Source organism: Aplidium turbinatum, chromosome 14 (genome assembly GCF_918807975.1).
Source record: "Aplidium turbinatum chromosome 14, kaAplTurb1.1, whole genome shotgun sequence".
Taxonomy (NCBI): domain Eukaryota; kingdom Metazoa; phylum Chordata; class Ascidiacea; order Aplousobranchia; family Polyclinidae; genus Aplidium; species Aplidium turbinatum.
This window is the reverse complement of record NC_137485.1, coordinates 5,855,105-5,877,089: the sequence shown is the minus strand read 5'-3', so window position 1 is coordinate 5,877,089 and position 21,985 is coordinate 5,855,105. Positions and strand designations below refer to the sequence as shown.

The following is a 21,985-nucleotide window of genomic DNA, read 5'->3' as shown; positions in this document are numbered from 1 at the left end:
TATAAAGTCATTTGTTTTTATTATGCAATAAAATTTAGTGACCGAACAAAATCACCAAGATGATTGTCTTTTTGTGTCATGTCAGTTATACAATGCTATTGAATGATTTTCCGATTCCAAAGCGTTATCTTATATGATGAGGATCATCATCATTGTGGTACAAGCAGTTTGACTTGTGCAATTATCTTGAATGGGAGCGTGAAATAGTTCGAAGAGCATTGAACATGAATTTCTTAATAAAGAATTAACTCCATGTTGCCGTGCATCGAGTCGACGACTTATCGAGAATGATAAAAATCAAGGTCTTGTGTCAAAACCCTCCACAAGTATACAAAATCAAAGGCTTTGCCAGTTCGAGGATAAAGATTCAAAACCAACCAAGTGCATTTGTTTGATCAGAGTTGCAGTTTTGGCATTGAACGAAATATTAAACTCAAAGCACTAGTGCTCACTGTCATTGCATCGTCTTCAAACACATCAACAATCTTTTGTTTTCTTTGCATTGATCAATGTGTAATCGACTAGACATACATCCAGGGGCGTTGAGAGGATAATTTGGGCTCGGTACCAATGCGATCCTCGAGCCCCAAATCAACACACTTCCAAAAACACACTATATCCAAAGAATATGCGGTGGTTTTTCAAGTTCCCGGGCCCCTTGGAAAGTTTTCGGGGCCCCTAAAATCTTCTCCGACCAGGGTCCAAAAGTACTTTCGGGACCCCTGTCAACACTACTGCTTACATTTCTATTGCCCACCGCGGCTTGCAGTTTCTCTAGGGAGTGCTGTATTGCGGTAAAGTGCAAATGTGCGTAAATACACCAATATCGTGAACGAAAAATATCTAACATTTAAAACAAAGATGCATAGAAAATAGCGTCTACTCACAACTTAAGCGTGTGTAGGATATATACAAGTAACAAAATACATGGAAAATACGCCGTAGTATTTCTGGGAGCAACAGTCAACCGTCTAAAGACAAAGCAAAATACATGTCTACTATAATATAGACTATAATAAACTATAATATAGGCTATATAATAATACTATCTCTTTATCTCTATTTTTCTTCAAAGAAGTGTGGTCTTCATCCTGAAACATCAGGGTCGACCGGTATATACAATAATATATTATATAACAACATATACTACACTACAGGCCATTCACGTGTTAATTTTCTTTCAGTAACATGTAACCCCATGATAGCACATTGTCAAACGATTGGTACAGTTATGTAAGTACAAGATTGCACTGTGTGCAGCAAAAGTGGTAAGAAGCCACAATAAAGCATGACGAAGTACATTGTGAACGTGGAAACTTGGACTTGATGTGAACCAAATGAGACGAGTACCTGCGTTGAACTAAAGACGTGGCATCAGACAGCAAATCAACTATTTTTTACATTGATTCAACGTCTGCGGACGATTGATTTGCTGTCTGAAATGTAGCACAGGTTGTAGTGTTCCATAAACTGTCGGCAATTTATTTATGATAATGGAACGTTGAAAGTTTATCTATAATTCATGTGTTCAGAACTCAATGCATTCCAGCCAACAACATATGCAATCGTTGGCTGAATGCGTTTAATGGAATGAAATTAACTCAAGACAAGACACTCAATGTTGATTCCAGACAGCAAAATCCGTCATTTTTACATTGATTCAACCTTTCCAGACGTAAATCAAAGTAAAAATGTCGGATTTTGCTGTCTGGGATTCAATTAACTCATCACTAAAGAGGTATAATGTTGATTCAACGGTTTTCAACGTTATCATGACGAAGAGTTATCATCAAAATGCGATGGTACCCGTGACTTTGTCAAACGGGAACAGCGTGATTGTAAATTAAAGCCAGCTAAATATTTATAATCAAACGTAAAATATAAGGCATTGACAATATTGAAATGTGTTTACTGTATTCCAATCCCGAAAGCAGCATCCCTTAATGCAAGCTCTTTCGGCATTTAATTGATATGCCATTTTAAATTTTAAAACAAGTTGCGTTCGCAATTGAACTAACGAAATGAAACAAGCAGTTACCCAGGTAGCAACATCCGTCAGTTTTACATTGATTCAACGTCTGCCATATTACCGGAACAGAAAAATGACAGATTTTTTTGTCTGGGTACAGAACAACCAAGTAGAGAATGCGCTACTTACGTTTCCCAACTTGATTTACTTCCTTCCTCATGTTTTCCAGCACGTTTTTGAAACGATTACTCGATTGCACATTCAAAATCCATCGCTGCATGGCCGAGTGGTGAGAGCCTTGGTTGGACGTTCGGAAGGGCGCCGGTTCGACACCGCTCAAAACCATGTTGCTGTGTCTTTAGCAAGACACTTACAGGCATGCTGTCATTTGCGGAGTGGTACCCTTTCGACTATAGCCCTTGATTTCTCTCATAATTGTGAACAGTACTATGCTCTGAAGAAAAATGGCTATGGCCCTTCTTAATGGTATGGCTTGCTGAACTGATTACTAAAAATGTCGAGGCTAGGGATTGTTCGTTGCAACTTTTATTGCTATCACTGCATGCTTGTGGTTGGTAGGATACGGCCCACAGACGGACAAATTTGATATGGCAAAGGAAAAGACTTTTCCGTTTGTTTGTTTCCGTTATATTCCTCTATGTGGTTGGCTTCAGCAAACGACTGGCAACCGACATGTTCTGAAAGGAATGAAACGTATTTGCAAATTTGAAACATTTTGAACATCATTCAACTACAGATAATATTTTCATAATGGCAGTTGAGATACTGTTACTGCATTAACTAAAATTCTCATGCAACGTTTTGGTTTTCACCGTTGTTTTTCAAACAAATTGACTCAGGTACAAAAAGGAGAATTGATAAGGTTAAAAATTTCAGTTAAAGCAAAATGAACTTTCTCTTTTAAACAAATTTATTTGCATCCAAAAAACTGCCGCGTTGCACACGGAACAGGCATCATCGGCACAGTGCAACACCGTCTGCACTCTGCAATAATTTATGCATGATCCAAATTACAAATTCTTTTCATTGACAGCAAAACAAATTATACAGTAATTGAAGGAAATTGTGAAATCTGTGACAAATTGTACAAATCTTTTACAAAACAACTTAATAAAATATTTATTCCATAGAAATTGCGAAGCTCTTGTTGACGGCGAGCAATTGTCTATAACGCACAAATTTCATGTTGCCATTGAAATAATGGCCCACACCAATGTGCGAAAATAAATGTATTCGGGTCCTCACGCTCACTTTTAGTGGAAACTGTTTTTTGTCGCATCCAAGCTTATGCCGGTGGTTAAAGATTTAGATTCCGTGCATTCAAAAGTAAAGAAGCCAATCTTCGTGTCAACCTTCAGACATGCTTTTGAGTGTTTTTGCCAAAGACAACCGCATACTCGAGCGGTGTCGAACCGGCGCCTTTCGAGCCTCGCACCACTCGGCGATGCAGCCGACTTTGAAAACTGTTGGTTATTAACAAGCACACTCTAGTCACCGGAGTGTGCTTGTCACTTGTACTTGTGGGTACCCCCAGTTAGCCATTAGAGTCTTCTGCAGACGTTGAATCAATGCAAAAATGACGAATTTTCTCTCAAGGAAACAACTGTTAAGGCCACTCCACCCTGGAAAATCAGTCGGTTGAGTGGCTGACTTGGTGCACGAAGAAACCCAAGACCAATGGTTCAACTCGCAGGGTGTGCGCTTAAGCAACGCACTCATGAACTGCTCTCCATTTAACACAAGCCTAAAGGATGGACTAATTCATGGATGACAATTATCGGAAACTTCACTCTGTCAATCTCTGCAAGGATGCAAAACTGCCAAGTCAAGTTTTATTATTATTATTTTTAAGTTAATTTATTATTTTGCTTCAATAGCGCCATGTATAAACAAACAAGTACAGTACAAACAATATACAAACATTATAATTAATAAACAATAATATACCAAACAATATAATTAATAAACAATAATATAACAAACAATATACAAATAATGAAATTGTCAAAACAATGCATTGAAGGCTACAGCTGTTGGTTAGATTATGGCGCAATTAGAATTGTATGGGGTTAGGGTTTAAATTTTCAAACAAGTTCTCTCAATTCAAGGATAAAGCTTCCCATAATCAATAGCCAAATGGGCAATGATTTACAAAACCTAACTTTACCACAGTGAAAGTTTAAGATTTCTCTGCGCGTAGTCTTAAATACTCAAGAGATGATATGACCTGCTTCAATAATGAGAAACGTTTTGTAAAAAAGCAAACCAGAAAGATGCCATCGCTTCAGCTTAACATCAATTGATGGCTAATGCTGTCCCACGGTTTGTGAGAAGGCGAAAGCTAATCAATAATTGATAACCATAGCTTGTCGAACACGTTTAGCGAAAGTTTGGAAGAAAAACAAGTTTTCGTAGCGAGATGAGTGACAACAAAATAATTGGGTTTCATAACATCAGTCAAGCTGCTGTACAACGAGACCAAAACCAATTCAAACTGTCTTCGGAGAAGCACTGTGCCTTCGTCAAAAAAATAATCAACTATTTTATTTGAAAAAAACATCGGTAAAGTCAGTCGTGCGGGCCGTGGACGTCGCTATAATGGCATCTGGACTGGAAGCCAAACGCTGCCGTCCAAGATGAGGCCTGAAAAGGATTGCCATATTGGCGGTTTTGGGTTTTCGTTCCACATTTGTATTAATGAATTAAAAAAAATATGGCATGTTAAAATATGGCACGATCGCAACACTTTAAGCTACAGTGGTTATCATGCTGCTGACAAAAATAAACACAAATGCAATTTGATGAAAAATATCATCATGGTTCAAAATAAGTTGCCTTTTCAAACCTGATGTTTTATAAATAGGCTTCTGCAAATTGATGAAATATAGTTTTTAAACTATTTAGAATGCTAAAAAAATTAAAAACTGCCAAAAATATGCCAAAGTGCCACCTCAAAATAGCCTGTCAAACGCATTAAAAGAACGCCAAATTTCTCAAAGCTAGCGTTACAACCGCCAATGTGGCAATCCTTTTCAGGCCTCATCTTGGGCGGCAGCGTTTGGCTTCCAGTCACGTGCGGGCTGACAAAATGTGAAAAAACAAAACTGGTTACAATTTTCAATATCTTGTGTGGTAGCCCAGCTTGCAGCCGCCGAAAGAACGCAAGGAAACCTACGTCGTAATTAAATACCCGGTGAACTGTCTTATTCTGTATTTGTCGACGAAATTTGAAAAAAAAAAATTGTTCCCAAACGCATATCTGCGTTGGATATAGTGCGATACAACAACACACATTATTACTGCATATACGTTACCAGCAAATCAACCGCGCACCCTTGGACAGCAAAAGGATTAAGAATTTCTTCGAGCTTACCTTTAGTCCAAGTTGCTTTCTGTTATTTTGCAATTGTCAAGATAAGCTTTGTGCGTCGGATGGAGTGTCAAGTTTCTCTGAACAATCACAGTGGGAATCTGTGTCTACAATAAACGAAAAAAATAATGCACTGTGATTACACTGCTGTGCAACACGAAACAATTCATAACTTCAAAGAAGCATTTCTGGATAGTGCTGATGTGCTGAGCCCGAATATAAACTCAGTTTTTTCTTACCATCCTCCATTTATTAAAATTTTGTATGTTAACTCAATTTAAAATTTAGCAAAAATACACACATTTGCTCTATCGCAGGCTTAACATTTCGCGATTGAAGTATTTTTCGTATTGTTTTGTTTCATGTTCTGTGCTTAAGCGACTACTGCAGTAGAAGTTCATTATTTGAAATCAATGAGCCAATAGTTTCGTATCTACATTGACTTTTTATCATGGTTAGCAAGGAAGAACAGAAAAACCATCTTTAAGGAGCGTTGTGTTGGGAAGAAGAGACGCAAAGACTTGCAACCGGTGGAGGAGAGTGGATTAGAGTGAAACTGGCAGGTCCGTGCATCAGTAAAGAAAATTCCGTAAACGTTGCAAATGAAGGAGCGCCTTGGAAACGAAACTAGATATCGGCAATATTGACAAGGTTCAATATGTAGCACCTACCCCTACAAACCACGTCGGTTAAACACCGTTCAAGAAAAAGCGGCCGCGTCTTCAAAAGCCATTCAATGGCATACTTATTACTTACAGATGGACACAAAAATAATTTTTCTTGTCTTAGTCCACTCAAGCGACGTCTTAACTCTTGGGACACAATCTTGGACACGACAAACTCGTATACGTATGAATACGCCACGTGAAGACACTCGTAAGTGTGGACACGACAGAGGAATATCTCACCTGAATCGAACCATTCTTCATTGTTGGATGCAGATTCGCTTTCAACGCTTCCTCCCTCCCAAATTTCGTCATCTTCATCTTTAATAAACAAGGAGAATGAGTTTATATTTAGCAGAGTTCCGATCATGAAGAAAAAGTCGAAGACTTTAGCTTTGCAGTAGCCTACAACACGCTGGAAATGATGCTATCTCATTGTGAAAGTATTAAAAAAAATCTTATGGAAATTTCAAAATTCAGTTGAGGAAAACGTCTAAACGTGATATATTTTTAAAATGGTGTAGTGGTGTCTTACCAACTTCTTCAGAATTTCGTAGAACATCTCGGAGGTTGGCTCTGAAGACATTAAGTTCTTCATCATCAGAATTTCGTAGAACATCTCGGAGGTTGGTTCTAAAGGTATTAAGTTCTTCTTCATCATCAGATGCAAATATGGCATCATTATTTGTACCACTCGTGGTAGGTGAAGCATCTTCATCTGTGTCTTCCATGGCGGAAAATACATGGATCTCCTTACAATGGTTGAAAGACACAGGCATTGCATCTTTTAGAACCGACCTTTTCGCACCAGAGATTGACATGACGGAGAGAGGCTGATGGAGATGAAACACGTGTTTTGTTAATAACCGAATGAGGCTGTTTACCAGGCGTTTGGTGGTCACAGCGGTAAACCATAATCTCTTCGTGGGAAAATTGTAACATAAAATTTCCGGATCCGTTCGTCTGTATGTAATGACCGAAAAGAAACACTCTTTTGAAACGTCTATTCAAAAAGTGTATTCCTGTAAAATTAGCCCGCGGCTATCGAAAATGGGGTGCAACGCGATACATCACTAAAAACTTGTCACTACAGAACAAACTACTTAGATAAAGACGGAACTTTCGTCCAGCTAGCAAGCACTAAGCAAACAGTTAAATATGCGACTGACTTTCAAGCAACCATTTCACGAATGACTAGAATACATTGCTATATCTCAAACTCACGTACGCAGTTACTGTGACGTCATAGTGAAACATTGTGAAGTAATTCTCAACAGGTGTGATACAAGTCTTACGAACGATGGTGCAATCTTGGCTCATTTTTAGGAAAATTCCATGACGTAATACGCTAAGATTCAGTAGACCTGAACGGTTTTATATGACGTTTGATTTGGTGAACCATTGTCGGGAACATTTAGTTCAATAATACGAGATGCTCTTCCGGTATGAACTATGCTAAACTATCGCAAAGTGTTTTCTGCCATGCTAGACAGGTAGTATTTGTCTGAGCTAACACCTGAAGAAGTTAGTCGTGTCTGATTGACGCAACGTCGGAATAAATGCAAATTATTACCTGAAACGCCTTGTGATAGTTTGCATCAGAAAAGCGTTTCATGTTAATGAAATCTAAATCTTCTAGTTGTAAAGTTTATCACTCGAGCAGTGAGCGTTTCAATCCAACGATCAACGGGACATCGATTCGAAACATACCAAGGGCACTTGGTTGTATCTTGGGCAAGACACTTGATGACATATTTGAAGCTGGACAAAAAGATTGGCCTTCTTACCTTGCAAATGATGATTACAAAAATAACATTTATTGTTCACTTCATCTGAATCTTCAACGGTGGGGCTTAAGTTTAGATAAGTAAAACAATGTTGTTTTAATTGTTTTCTTGTTGACGACTGCTTATGGCCATTTACAGATGAAATAAATTTTAACAGGCCACGATTTCAAGAGAAAACAACGGCAATTTTTGTGCGCTACAATGACGTTATTCAGTAGCAGTTTATAAAGATCCAACATACAATTCGAAACAGAAACCAATTCCAAGGTTTGATCCTAAAAGCCGATTTTATCGCAATTTACTACCAGAGATTAACAGAAACAGAAGCATTTTGTTTATTGCCGATGGACATCGTCAATATCGTTTGACTGTCAGTTTCAATCTACGATATATTTGTACACGGGGAACTTTAGCCTATAGAGTATGTTACGTTTATTTCAAATCGTTTTTGTCGACTTAATCCTGCAACGTTCTTGTCATTAACCCAATCACTAACGACAAGAGGTCCCGGATGTTATGACCATCATACGTCTGTCACATTGAGAAAGTGAAAAGTTAAAATGATGGACCGATTGCTATGCACGCTATTGTGAGCAGGGCTGTGGAATCGGACAAAAATATACGAAACTAATTTCGAATGATATTTTAAAAGACCATTGTTCTCCTACAAACTGCTCGAAATTAATCAAACCATCAAATCTTGGAGATTTCAAACGGACATTGTCAATATTGTTTGATTGTCAGTTGCAATTTGCGATCAATATTTCTATATTCCAGACAATGTAGATTGTGATCAATTCGTCTCAAATCGACTTTTGTGAAAGATTACGACCCCCTTTACGTTTATAACCTTGAAAACAAGGGTTAAACGGCGGAATGGTGACTAAGAGCGTTGTTGCGAGTTCTTCGTGTGCTTTGTTGGCTACGTTTGAATGTGAAGATGATGTTCGTCCTTTAAATGTAAGCTCACCCTTAAAGATTAGTTTACAGATTTATAAATGCTTATATTTATAGCACTGAAAATGAAGAAAGTACATTTTTTGAAACGTTTGTTTGCTGAACATGAGATTAGCATCTACACTTTTGAACTCTTTATTTTTTGATTAGACTAACCAGGTGTTCTAACCAATATGTTCGTCCTTCGTTTCCGTACATGGCCAACGAGTCTGAATTAAGTTTTAGTTGACTGATGAGGCCTATCTGTGCGGTGAAGCTTCTGCTGCAGGATGGACACGGGAAAGATGGCTAGCTGGAGTTCTTGTTGAAGGCTCGGGCTTTTGCGCGGTTCTCGATTTTTGACAGAGATAGCGTAAATTGTTTTAATATTTCACATACAAGGCCTGCAGAGAAAATTCACTCATATCAACCTTCTGCTTTGTCATCGTATCCAGGCTTACGCGGTGGTTGAAGATTTGGATTAAGTGGACGGAAGGCAAGGAAGCCATTCTTCGTGTCCACCTTCAGACATTCCTTTAAGCGTCTTATATACCCAAAGCGCAACCGTATGCTTTTAAGCGGTGCCGAACCCGCGCTCTTTCAAATGTCCTACCAGGGCTCTCATCACAGCTATGAAACTCATTTTTGGACATAGATGGTTAGCGCAACTTTGGCAAAAGTCGTAATAGTTTGGAAGTGTTTGGAAAACTAACTTTGTGATGTGACAGCAGAGCTACAGTAACGCAGATTGCCAGTTAAATGACAACAGAAACCAAACAACCGGGCGAAAATTATCTGTGTCTGAAGTTCGTCTTTACATAAGCTGCTTTGATCATTTACCTGATGTGGCATATGCTTCATGCTTGAGGAATGATTGACAGGTTGAAGAAAGCGTGTTACGTCACGATTGGATGGCTGTGACGTTGGCGGCACACCTCTTGAGGTGGTGGAACTGTAACACAAAATTAACATTGTTGATCGGTCTACAGACATTGAAACGATGTAAAAAAGCAACTTTTGTTAACAGAGCACACAATAAGCTCTTGTGTCCAACACTGATGTCAAAAAGAAAATTATTCCATTTATAATAGAACGGAACTTGAAGCTAACGCAGGTAGATGTGCGGAAAGTTCCATAAATCTTCTGAAGGTGTTCTACATATGCGCAAAATGGAAAAATGACTTAGAACAGATTTTAAAAAAAATTTCAACAAAATTTGTTTCAAAAATATTTCACAAAAATGGAAATATCTACGTTTGCATCACTACTCCTATTATTATTATTTTTGCCTACGTTTATTACTGTCCAAATTATTATTATTCATGATATTTCTCACAACGCCTACCTTGCAGAAGCGGTTCCTTCTTGAGTCAAATCGGATTTTAGTGAATTTTTGTCCATCTTCTTACTGTATAACGCGGGAGATGATGGAGGGGGGTATGCGGAATACTGTGAGGGCTTGGGGGGCACTGTAGGTTTGTGCAAGAAAGTTGGTTTGGGGGGTAGTGGAGGGGATTCTTGCATACCCAACCAAACTGCGGAGTCAGTTGGGTGTACGTCGAAGCTTTTGCAAGCTTTAAAACATTTTGTATCTTCCACGTCATCAATTGCGTCATCGATCACATACGCTTCTTTGGTAGCACGTCTCGCTCCATCTTGCGGCACGTTCAAACCCATACGAGCATGATTAGGTGAACCACTAGACGACACATCTTGAGATTTCGCTAAAGCATTGTTTCTAATCAAAGTTTTATCTCTCTTAGAAAGTAATGAAGCCACAGTATCAATAGACTTTATGACGTAGGTGTCTCTCTTGACATCCGGGTGATTAGAAGCCAACCTCACTTCCGGCGCGTCACCTTCAATCACTGGATCTGGGATTGGATTCCTGAGCAATCTATCATCTTCCTTGTTGCGCGAAGTGAATGGGAAATTTGATTTCTCCTGCAGAGAGAGTAAACTTTTTACGCTTAAGCTGGCACCAACTGGCGAGAAGTCACATTATTACTACTATTATCAACTGTCACATTTCTGATGATAGTAGAAGAAATTAGATGAAACTAGTTATTTTTTTCCTGAAAACCTTGAATCTCAATTTTCAGCAGATGTTGTCCTCCCCATGGACACACTAATCACTAAGCCATGGAGCAGGTCATTTTCACATAAAGACTATTAAAAACACAACTATATTATATTCAATAAGAAACACAATTATGTTCAGTGTGCTTCTGCATAGCAATCTCACCACGATTGTAGGCACTTGACCGTTCATACCATGATTGTCAGAGAAGCGATCGGGATGAACGTTCGATGTATTTGAAGCGGGAGGCGACTTCGGTTTTTCCAAGTCACCTACGGAAGGAAGATAAACATGCAGTGCACAGTAAGCATGATGCAAAAGTGATGTACTAGCACCGCAATCCACAGTAAGAATGTCTTACAAGAATATAACGCACATGCACAATAAGATAATAAGACACCCTAGCTGTTGTACATACATCGAAGGCCACAAAGCGCGAGAGGTAGTTTTTTACCAAATGGTCTTACCAGATGCCTGCTGCTGACAATCAGCGTTGCACGTCAACGTCTTCCCTCTCGTTGTGAGTGTGATCATGGGCGTTTGTAATGTCATCTCGGACAAATGACGAATGACGGTGTCGCTGGGAAGTGCCCACTTCTTTCTATCCACTCCTGATGAGGATGATTCTGGCGCCGGAGTCTGCAGTGTTTCAGAATCTATAAATTTTCATTGATTTGTTATTTGTTTGTTGCACTACGGATGCTCAACGTCTGCAGCGGTTGAATCAATGTAGTAAAGATGGAATTTGATAACTCGATAATTGAAAATGCAACATCAATTGTTAGCAGCGCAAGTTTCTTTAAACACTGTCATAATTGCAGGCCTAAAGCAAGTTGGAACTTACAGCGTGAGCTTGGACCTTCTATAAGAGAAGGAATATCTTCCAAGGGTAGATCGGCCATTTCCTTGGCCAGGCGGCTGTTCTTGCCCCACGCCTTCCGCGGTCCAGGCCGAATAACCTGTCAAAACACAAATTGTCAAATGATGTTTTACCTAGAACGATTTAAGGGTATTGTAAATTTACTCGCATTGTAAGTTGTACAGATACCTGGCCAAATGAGAAAAGCTTTCACCATTGGTCGAAAGGTTATGGGTTCGAGGCTCACCTTAAGCACACGCAACTGTGTTGTGTAACTCATTTACAGATTAGTCATTTGCAAATTAAACAAAGCAAAGTAACCTTAGCGGGTTTAACATGTTGCAAAACGTTTGAATTAATTATATTTTTTAATTATGTCATATTTCTGTGTAATACAATTTTTTCGCAAAGGCGGTCGATTAGGTTGGTTTTCACTGAAAATGTGGTCAGCAATTATAGTAATAGTTTCTTTCAGAGGCACGTTAGTAAACAGAGACACAACATCAAAACTCACCATGCAACTATTGGGTGGACACTTAAAATTTTTTAACCTTTCCATAAATTGATTAGTTGAATTACGCATGTAATTATTAGGTATGCACGGTTTTATAATTTTGTCTAAAAATTAGGAGTCGTCACAAAAATCCTCCCGTTCGATCAACGTGTTTTAACTCTATCAACTTCTATCACAATCAGCCTGAACTGGAGTATGTCATAATCCACTACACTGTATTGATACTATTGGACATCACATGGTTTACAATAATTTGTTCACAAATCGATCCAGGGGAAACAAGAAAGTCACCTCGTTGGGATCCCGTATCAATGACAACAGCCGGTGATGAGAGGAACTCAACGGTTGACCATTTGGCGGCGAGTTGGACCTGGTAGATGAAAGCATATTTTGAGGTATTGCAGCCATATTGTACCATACATGTGTGGTACGGATGAGGTTAAAGATCGTCTTTGATATTGTTTAAAAATGCAATAAAAATGATGATTGATGTCCTACATTTGACTGGGCTCTCCGTCCTGTTTCAACGCCACTTTTTCTTCCTCGTTCTCAAGATTGTATTTCTTGTTGATCCGCTCTAATATCTTCCTCCGCATGGCATAATCTCCACCTCCAGGAGGATCTAGGGCCTGAAATGATGTACAATTTGTCAAGATGTCATGTCCTTTTTTATTAAAAAAATCGTTTTATTGCCGTATCCAAGCGTATGCTGTATGGCTGAAGATTTAGATTAAGTAAGCAGAAAATAAATAAGCCTGTCTTCATGTTCCCTTTCAAGCATGTTGTCAGGTCACTCTAGCGTGATCTCGATAGGTGTCGAACCACCACCTTTTCGAACATGCAAAGGCAAACAAAAATTATCACCACTCTCCCAAGCAGCGAAAAAAGATGATTTTCTTTTTGAATGTGTTTATCGACTGCATAGCCGAGTCATGAAAGCTCTAGTACAGCACTCGAAAGGGCGCCGGTTTGACACCGCTCAAGAGCATGTTAAAAGCAAAACTAAAAAGAATTTCGCCACCCTAGCAGCTCTAGTGAAGCAATCAGGTTCAAACTTACTGAAGTAGAATCACTACCTGGTTATTAAGTTGATGCGATGAGACCTGGTCATCAATAGTGAGCGCTCCTACAGCTTGCAATGCCTGGGTGATACCGATCGGGGTGGGGTCATAGTTCACGGGGCGTTCATCTGGGTGGGCTATATCGCGTGGTTTGGCCTGCAGTTTCAAAGAGAATATAATTTTTCAAGCTTCTCAATTATGAAATCATCTTATTCTGTGGTAAGTCGAGCGGTCTAGTACAGAATAATACCCAAATCAAAAGGTTCTAGAGCAAAGAAAATCAAGTCTACAAGTAGATACACTGTACGTTCATATCAAAGTGACTGAAGAGGCAAAAATGTGGTTATAATGGTGATCTGATAAATTCACCCATATAACAACGTTTCAAATTACTGTAAAATTTGAAAGGTTAAGAAATAAAATTGTTTGTTAAAATGTTTCAGTGACTTCACTCAACAATACACAGCTTCACAACACAATCCTAAAGTTTCAAGGACGTCAGACTAACCTCGTTTATCAATTCTTTAAGCCTAAGCACGTCTGCCTGGTGCTTGGAGTGTAGGCGTCGCTTGGCAGCCCTGTGGGCCGCACGGGCGTTGACTCTGATGAAGAATGAAATAGAAGAATATGTCAGTGCCAACGTTGTTTAGAATCGTATGTGTTTAATTGCTTTTAAAGTAAACCAGCTCCCAGACTGCACAACAAATCATTCATCGCTGCAATTGATTGAGTTTCGCCTTCAGCCGCATGATCGTTGATTACTTCACAATGTAGATTTTAACGACTTGTTTCAGCCTGATGCTGCAAATTCGCTGTGGTAATTGCGAATTGCACTACCTTTCGGAACACATAAGTTCCCTAGTCATGAGCTATGACGAATGGTATAAATCATTCGTCACCATTTGTCATAGCAGATGACTAGGGAACTGTGTTCCGAAAGCTATAGTGCAATTCGCTATTACCACAGCGAATTCGCAGCATCGGCCTAAAACAGGTCGCTAAAATCTACATTGTGAAGCATTCATCGCTGCCTTACCTGCCGACCTCAAAATAGAAATTCCAATCTCACATCGCTTGATAGTAACACACTATAACACAGTCCAATGGCTGCAGCGCCTGGTTGGAATAACTTGACTGCAACCACCTCATACACAACAAGACGAATTGCTATATGAAAAATATCATTGACATAATATACACAGTATAGCTGCAGACGGAGGTAAACCGTCTTCACTTTAAACTTTCATTGGTGCAGCGAGCAGACATGAAGTGACCGCTTGGGAAGATCTCAAGCGGTCAATGCGAATATGTGGATATGAATGCTACGTATGATTACCATGATTGTGTGATCGTTTTGAATTGTTTCGAGCGTTAGTGTGTGGATTTTTCCTTTTGTGGTCTCTAAAAACTGAAATTGAAAATTTTGCTAACGTTGTCAAAGTAGTCAAAAAGAAAAGCTTGTTATATATGATACTTAGATAAAGCACATGATCACTTACTTCTCGCCATAAGGAGAGGGTTTTGCAGCAAAGTTCCCTTCATGTTCTTCCCAGGCATTCTTAACGCAATTTAGCTTTGGGTCTCCTAGCCTGAACGAACAAACAAAATTAACGATCAGTTTAAATGAAAACAGCTTCAAGGTTGATCTTCAAACTGGGAATGTTTTGTGTGCGATTAATTGCTGGTTATATTCATGTTTTAAATTAAAAATAATTGGTCTTGAACATGTCCTAAATGTCAATACTTTAAGCCAAAATTCATGTAATGTCAACACTCAACAGTGCTTTCGACATGTGAGCTACACAAAACAATCTGCAGCTTTTAAGAAGCTGATAATTATTTAATATCTTGACTATTGTTCCTTGGGCCTACTTTAAAAATACAATGAGTTCTTCCTGTGTATGTTTTCAAAAATGTATAATAAAGAAGGCAACAGAAAAGAAATACAGAGAAAAATTTCGATAGAAAATGATCTATTTCTCACCCATCTCCATGTAATAACTTGCTGGGATACCTTTTATTGTTTCTATAGACGTTGCTAGGTCCTGGCTCTGGTCTTCCTTTCTCATTTACTGCTGAAGGTTTCTGTAAAATAATAACCAAGGTGAGAGCAGAAGGTGCAATAACACAGAGCCTTGTCAATTCATTGCCCTAAGATTTTAAAACAATTTAATTTTCAGCTTTCTTTTTTTTTACTTTATTGATCTACTGTATGTAGACTTGTACACTCTCAGACACTTTGTTGCTTTTTATATCCTTGTTAAGATCAAGACAATGTGCTTTTTTTCTTCCTGATATAAACTACTGCACGGTCTAGGTAGATCTTTATGCCGAGGACATGGTGTATTTTGTTACGTCAAGATATTATCAAAAACAGAGAAGAACTTCATTATAAAAAAACAGTGGGAATAAGCGGTCTTTTCACCGGACCCAAACAGCTGCAAGTCGGACAAAAGCAAGACAGATGAAACTGCATATGACAGCTGCTGACTCATAGACGAAAAAGTTGTTCGTGAAACAGAAACATTTCGACGCAAAATTCCACTCTCTTGCTGGTTTCACTTCAAAGCAATGCGCTTCCCAGACAGCAAAACAGTCGTTTTTTACATTGATTTAACGTCTGCAGTTTGGAAATTCTCCTCATGCGTTTCATTTTCGCTTCTAGTTCAGCCAGATACGAAACTGTTTTTATTTTCAAACGAAACGATATCAAGCTCTTTAATGAGATCTTTACAATATCTATTCCACAGCACTTACGTTTGGACGTTTTCTTTTCTCTTTAGAAGCTATCTCCTTTTTTATTTTTTCCTCTTTAGCCAGTAGTTTATTTTTCTGAAAAACAAACAAAATAAAATATAAGCGCGATGACCAGGAATGAGTCAGGGGTTCAAAGCCTTTCCAAGCATCAGAACTGTCATGGTGAAGCTAAAAACAATGCTCAAAGCATCGCTACCCCCACATGCAAACCTGCAAGCAACATCTCATCCAGCAAAATCCGTTTTTTACATTGTTTAAAGATATTGTTAGCTGGAATACTGGCAACATAGTCGTCAATCGTCATGCGAACTGTTCTTCATTCTTATAGCAAACCAGACACAACACTTCAATGTCAACTAACATTAAAATATATTCAAAAATGAGAAATATTTTCATTAATAATTTATGAAAACAAATAAAGATGAAAATTGACCACATTTCAATGACAACTGTTAACTCTGTAATTATGGCAAACCGCTAAGACTGGTCAGTGTTATTACGTCACTTAGAACTACACTGACCAGTCTCTGTCCTATTCTTAGTTTGTGTTGAGGTAACGTACGTGCACATCCAGCAAAACTTAACAACACTGTTGTCGTCAAACATTGAAATGATGCAAAACAACAATTTTTGTGATTAATGGGTAAATGTACTAGCGTGCAATTCCATAAGCAGTGCTGAAAATGTGTACTGTCACATTATGCCTGCGCATTACGCAAATCGGTGAGAGTTTGCACAATATGAGTACATATATGAGTACATGATGCACTTTAAAATAGATTGCAATAACAAACCAGAGCGCCCTTGGTGGCAGGTGAAGCTAGGAACCATCATAAGTGGTTATTTGCTCCAGTACTAACGTATTCAGTTTGCCATCCAAGTTTTCATACAGCAGACATACTGTTTCGCCAGCCAGAGCATTGCACTGGAGGGCAGCACAAGCTGATGGTTTAAGTCTGACAAACATTTACTTCAATCAGTAAATAACGTACGATAGATTGTTTGTACTGGTAGATTTGTACTCACACACGCAAGTTATGAGCACAAAAAGCATCAAAGAAGCTTTCATCCATTACACCAGCAGTATGCATCATGCAACGCTGCAGTTGAAACCACCACTTACTTTCAAACGTTCACCAGCTGCGTTGTCTACAGCTCTAACGTCTCGTGCCACAGGTTTTGATTCTTTATCAGCCACTTGCGGCTGCCTGCGGTTGCGAGGGGCTCGGCCTCGGATGTCAATGTTTTCGTGTTTTTGTGCTGCCAAAAAACGTCATAAGAAGCATTTATTTAATGAAAATTGCAAAAGCGTTTAGGCTAAGCTTGTTAGACAACAAATGTATTCAAAGTTATATTAAAAATTAACTGTCCTGTATCTTAGAAGTATTTGCATTTCAATTACCCGACCAATGTTTTGTGTAATCATTTGAGAAATTTAACCAACATATCTGTTTGGACAAACGCAATAACAGCAGAATCGTTTTTAGAAAGTTCAATGACAAAGAAATAGATGTCGCGAAAAGAAACGACATCGAACTTCATCTTCAGTCAACAAAGCAGAATTAAAAGTAGCCTACACTGAACAGTTTATTCCCATCAGAAAGATAAATTACTAAATGATCAGAATGAAGTTCTATACTCTGCGGTAGAAAATTCATTTCTAGTACATCACTAAGATCACACAATCTCTCTTCTTCTTCACTAGTCGAAGAGTCAAGGACTCTAATTTTTTCCACCAATAGGACAAAGCAGTGACCTGACATATTACTATACCTGGCGTGGGCTGCTGTCTTGCAGCTCGAGATGGCTTGGAAATTGAAGGTGTAGCCTTGTCCTTGTGTGGCACAGGGCGGCTCGGTTCATCATGGCACTCGTCAGATGGAAGGTATTGCCAGACTAAACTGGCAATGAACGGTTTGCGGAGAATGCCGTTCACGGATGGCCGGTCTCGCGGGTTCCGCCGGAACAAGTGGGAAACAAGTGTGCGGAGTTCGGAAGAATATCGGCTTGACACAGGCGGATAGGAACCCCTGAATGCCACAATTTACTAGATTAAAATGCAAAGAAATATATTCAGTATTAAAAACACAACTGCCATCTAAACGTCTTTACGACGACAGAGTGGCCTCTTAAACACGTTATTGTGCATTGTTTATTTAAGTGTAATTTCGTCTGTCGTTGGGTAACCAAAAAGTCATGTTAAATACTTTGTCTATACAATCATTACATTTTTAAACCTAATCTGGGAAGTTGTTTCTCTCAAGCAGATTACCTTAAAACGGTATCTTGGCTCAATGTCAACAAACGTTGAATAAATATAAAAAAGAACTGAGTTGCTGGTTGGGATGATTCTTTTTTTGTAGAGCTTATTTTAAGAGTACAGTAGTATGTGTCGGGTGTTTTGGTGGAAGGAAATTACATGGCCAAGAATGTACAAAATATCATTTACAGAAATCCATATTAGCCTTGCATTGACAATTCTATCCACTATCACCGAAGTGGCACTAGGAAAATTGCCCGTCGGATAATTGCCGGTCGGAAAATTGCCCGTGTGGGAATATGGCCCGCCAGAAAACTGCCCGTGTGGTAACATTGCCGTCAAGAAAATTGCCACCCGGAAAATTGCCCGTCTTTGAGTAAGAAAATAGCTGCGACAAAAGTCCAGCTGGAGTCTGTATTGAACCACTGTTCCTCAAATAGTTTAAACTTAGCACCAAGCTGTGATAAAAGGCGTGATAAATTTAATCTGCAAATGCAAAAACTAAATGAAAAAATGCTTCTGGGGAATATAAATATCAACTCTTTATCTCATGCTGACAAAAGTATACAGCTTTACACTGTGTTCTGAGGACAGTCTTCTTTCGGATTAAGCTATTGTCTCAAATTTTGTCACCCCAAAATGGTGATCATCATAAAAAGTAAGCACTGAAAAGACATTCTTGTAAATGAATTGATGGATGTATTCTCATTATTTGCCTTCTGTATGATCGCTTTGGTTAACACATGAGCAACAATAGTAATCATGTAAATTTCTGATATCAATTAAACCTTCCCCACACTTGTCATTCCCACATGAAAGTTGATGCTACTTTCAATGTCTAAATGATAAATTTATGATAATATTATGATGTGCCTTTATTTACTGCGAATTGCCTAATGTGCATTTCCAAGTTTGCTACAGATTAAAGTAGGCTACTTCATGAAGTTCGTCTAATACATGACAAAGATCAGTGTCAAAACGTGATAATTAAATCTCGTCGCACCAATCTGGTTTCAGGGGTGCTAAGTTTAATTAAAGGGGTGCTAAGAACAATGGTTCAATACAGACTCACAGCTGGATTTTTTTCAGAGCTATTTCTTCCTCAAAGACGAGCAATTTTCCGGGTGGCAATTTTCTCGACGGCAATATTCCCACACGGGCAATTTTCCGGCGGGCAATTTTCCGACGGGCAATCTTCCTGTCACGCACCGAAGTTATGCTGACTTGAATAATGAGTAGTCAGAGATCGGCTACACTTAGAAATATTTCAAATCACAGACATGGTACAAACCTTACGATTTTATGCACAAGATTCTTCAAGTCGATTGCTTCGAAAGCATGTTTTAGTGTTAGGGTTTCATAAAGCACGCAGCCGAGAGCCCAAATATCGCTTCTGTTATTGTAAGGTTTGTTTTCACATATCTCGGGGCTAAGGTAGTATGGAGTACCTGAAAGTGTACCTAAGGTTCAGTTTGTTTGGCAAATCTCTCTGCACACGGTCATACTCATGCACCCCTGTGGTTGTTGTGGTGCACCCCGGTTGAAGAACACTGTTACAAGCTACCAGGCATTAGCTTATCTCTCTATGTATTCTTAAAAAGTCTAAGAAAGAACACAGCTTGAACACTAATCAACGAGCAATGCCGCAACAGCGTCTTTCAAACTCACCAACACAAGTCTGAGCCAAATCCATTGTATTGTTGAGCACTCTAGCTATTCCAAAGTCTCCCAACTTGATTGTTCCTGCCTTTGTAAGAAATACATTCTGCAAAAAGAAATCGGAAAATATAATCTTTTTACTCATAGATTTAGTAGGATCGATAATAGAGAAAATAATAAAATAAAGCTCAAATGAAATATCTGCTGTAAACGGTGGTGAGATCCCAAATTTCTAGAAGGTAGGCTACAATATTTCTAGCAAATAATTATCAGGAATCTAATTTTCTTAACATGCATTACATATCGGTTTGCATATCACCCAGCCACCATATCCAAATCATCGCCACTGTCTTCGGAGTGGCGAAAAGCTGGGCCCCCTTGGACCAGTAAATATTAAAAGATCATATGGACGAGTAGGAAATTTTAATTAATCACTCACTGATGTTTTTATATCGCGATGTAGAATTTTTCGATCATGAACATGCTTTAAGGCAAGGCAAAGTTGAACAAGCCATTTCAAAATCTGTTTTTCTGAAAACAAGGCGCCTCTTTGTTTGTTGATTACAGTAGAAAGATCTCCACCATCGCAGTATTCCATAACAATGTAAAGATAGCCCTTTTCTGTGAATAGCAAAAACTGTTGAAAAGAGTGCAATTTGCATCTGAAGTAACTATTTATTATTAAAGAAAAAGTTTTCCATCTTTTATATGGCACCTAAAGCAGGTGTTGTGAGCACAATTCAAATGGATAGCAACCATAAAAAGATAGTTTTGTTAAAAATTAGACACATAATTACCTTCAAATGATTCAATATACTGAACAATATTATGGTGTCGCAATTTTGACAAAAACATAACTTCTTTTCTTGCTTCTTTTCTCTCTTTGATGCTCATAGCAGAAATTCTAATTTCCTAAAAAGAATTGATGAGTAAAATGTTTTTAAGTCAAAGTTTTGAAGAATACTGCAGGCAATCTTCCAGTTATTTCAAAACAATGCTTTTCATTTAATTGTCATGATCACTCACTCTAGCACTCCTTTAATTTAACTTTTATGGTGTTGATGTGGAAGGGGCTGATTACTGTGTAAAGTCAGCTGAAGATTTTTATCTGTAAATGACTATATCTGGGGACCGTGCAAGTTACAAATACTGATCATTAAGAAGTTTTATTCCAGTGCATTTTTTAAAGCACATTGAGTTTGTCGTCTTTTTTAGTGTCAACTTCATGTTAGATCGTTATGATACTATTTCATTTTGTGCAGGTTTGTACCAGGAATGCAAATATGTTTATTTCAATACTATTTCCCCATGCCTTGAAGGCACAGCGAGACCCATAGACGATAGGCCAGTAAGCAAAGCTGAAGGTGGTACATTTAACTTGGTGGCTGACTTTTGCTACCTTGAAAATGTTATGTCTTCTGGAGGGGGGTGTGAACTTGCAGCCATATAGAAATGAAGGAGCGGTGGTAAGATGGACCTGTCTGGTCAAGCCTGCAGATGATACCCAGTTTGAGACCCTTTTATTCAAGCTTACAATAAGAGAGATTGGTGGAGTTCTCCAATCGGGCAAAATGAGATGGCTTGGGCACATTGAATGCAGCACTAGCTGGATTTCTCAGGTCAGATGCGTTGATGATTCAGTACAGCGGGGTTAGAGTAGACCAAAACTTTCTTGGGAAGAACTTGTTAAGCATGATGTGTTGGCCTTGAACATGGACCCTGCCAACCCAACAGACTGTGAAGTTTGGAGGGAAAAATTTCTCTCTCTCTCAGACAGACCACGCCACATTCATGGGGATTAATTCACACATGGAGACAGACCACACACATGAAGACTACTTCATGGCCTGTATAATCAAAGTGATATTTCATGTTTGATGATGATATTTCATTTCTGTGGTAGTTATAACCATACCTTGACTACAAATGGATCTCCATTGTCTTTGCTTTTGACTAGAATAGCCTTTCCAAACGAACCTTCACCAATCTTGTTAATTTTAATATATTTATTCATTTGTACATTGATATTTTTATTAACAAACCTACA

General features: G+C 38.6%; 1 protein-coding gene across 1 annotated transcript; it reads right to left on the bottom strand.

Moving 5' to 3' along the window:
- Positions 1–797: 797 nt before the first annotated feature.
- Positions 798–21,985, bottom strand: LOC145782844 (uncharacterized). Its single transcript, XM_082594608.1, has 23 exons — positions 21,854–21,985; positions 20,736–20,850; positions 20,378–20,559; positions 19,948–20,044; positions 19,571–19,727; positions 17,793–18,049; positions 17,143–17,279; positions 16,020–16,094; positions 15,247–15,347; positions 14,762–14,851; positions 13,771–13,864; positions 13,278–13,418; positions 12,700–12,830; positions 12,493–12,571; positions 11,673–11,787; positions 11,296–11,484; positions 10,994–11,100; positions 10,094–10,692; positions 9,589–9,700; positions 6,561–6,858; positions 6,269–6,346; positions 5,364–5,467; positions 798–2,667 (listed from the first exon to the last, which is right to left on the bottom strand). Exons 1-22 carry the CDS (start codon positions 21,950–21,952, stop codon positions 5,400–5,402), a joined length of 3,321 nt encoding a protein of 1,106 aa, XP_082450734.1. The 5' UTR covers positions 21,953–21,985; the 3' UTR covers positions 798–2,667; positions 5,364–5,399.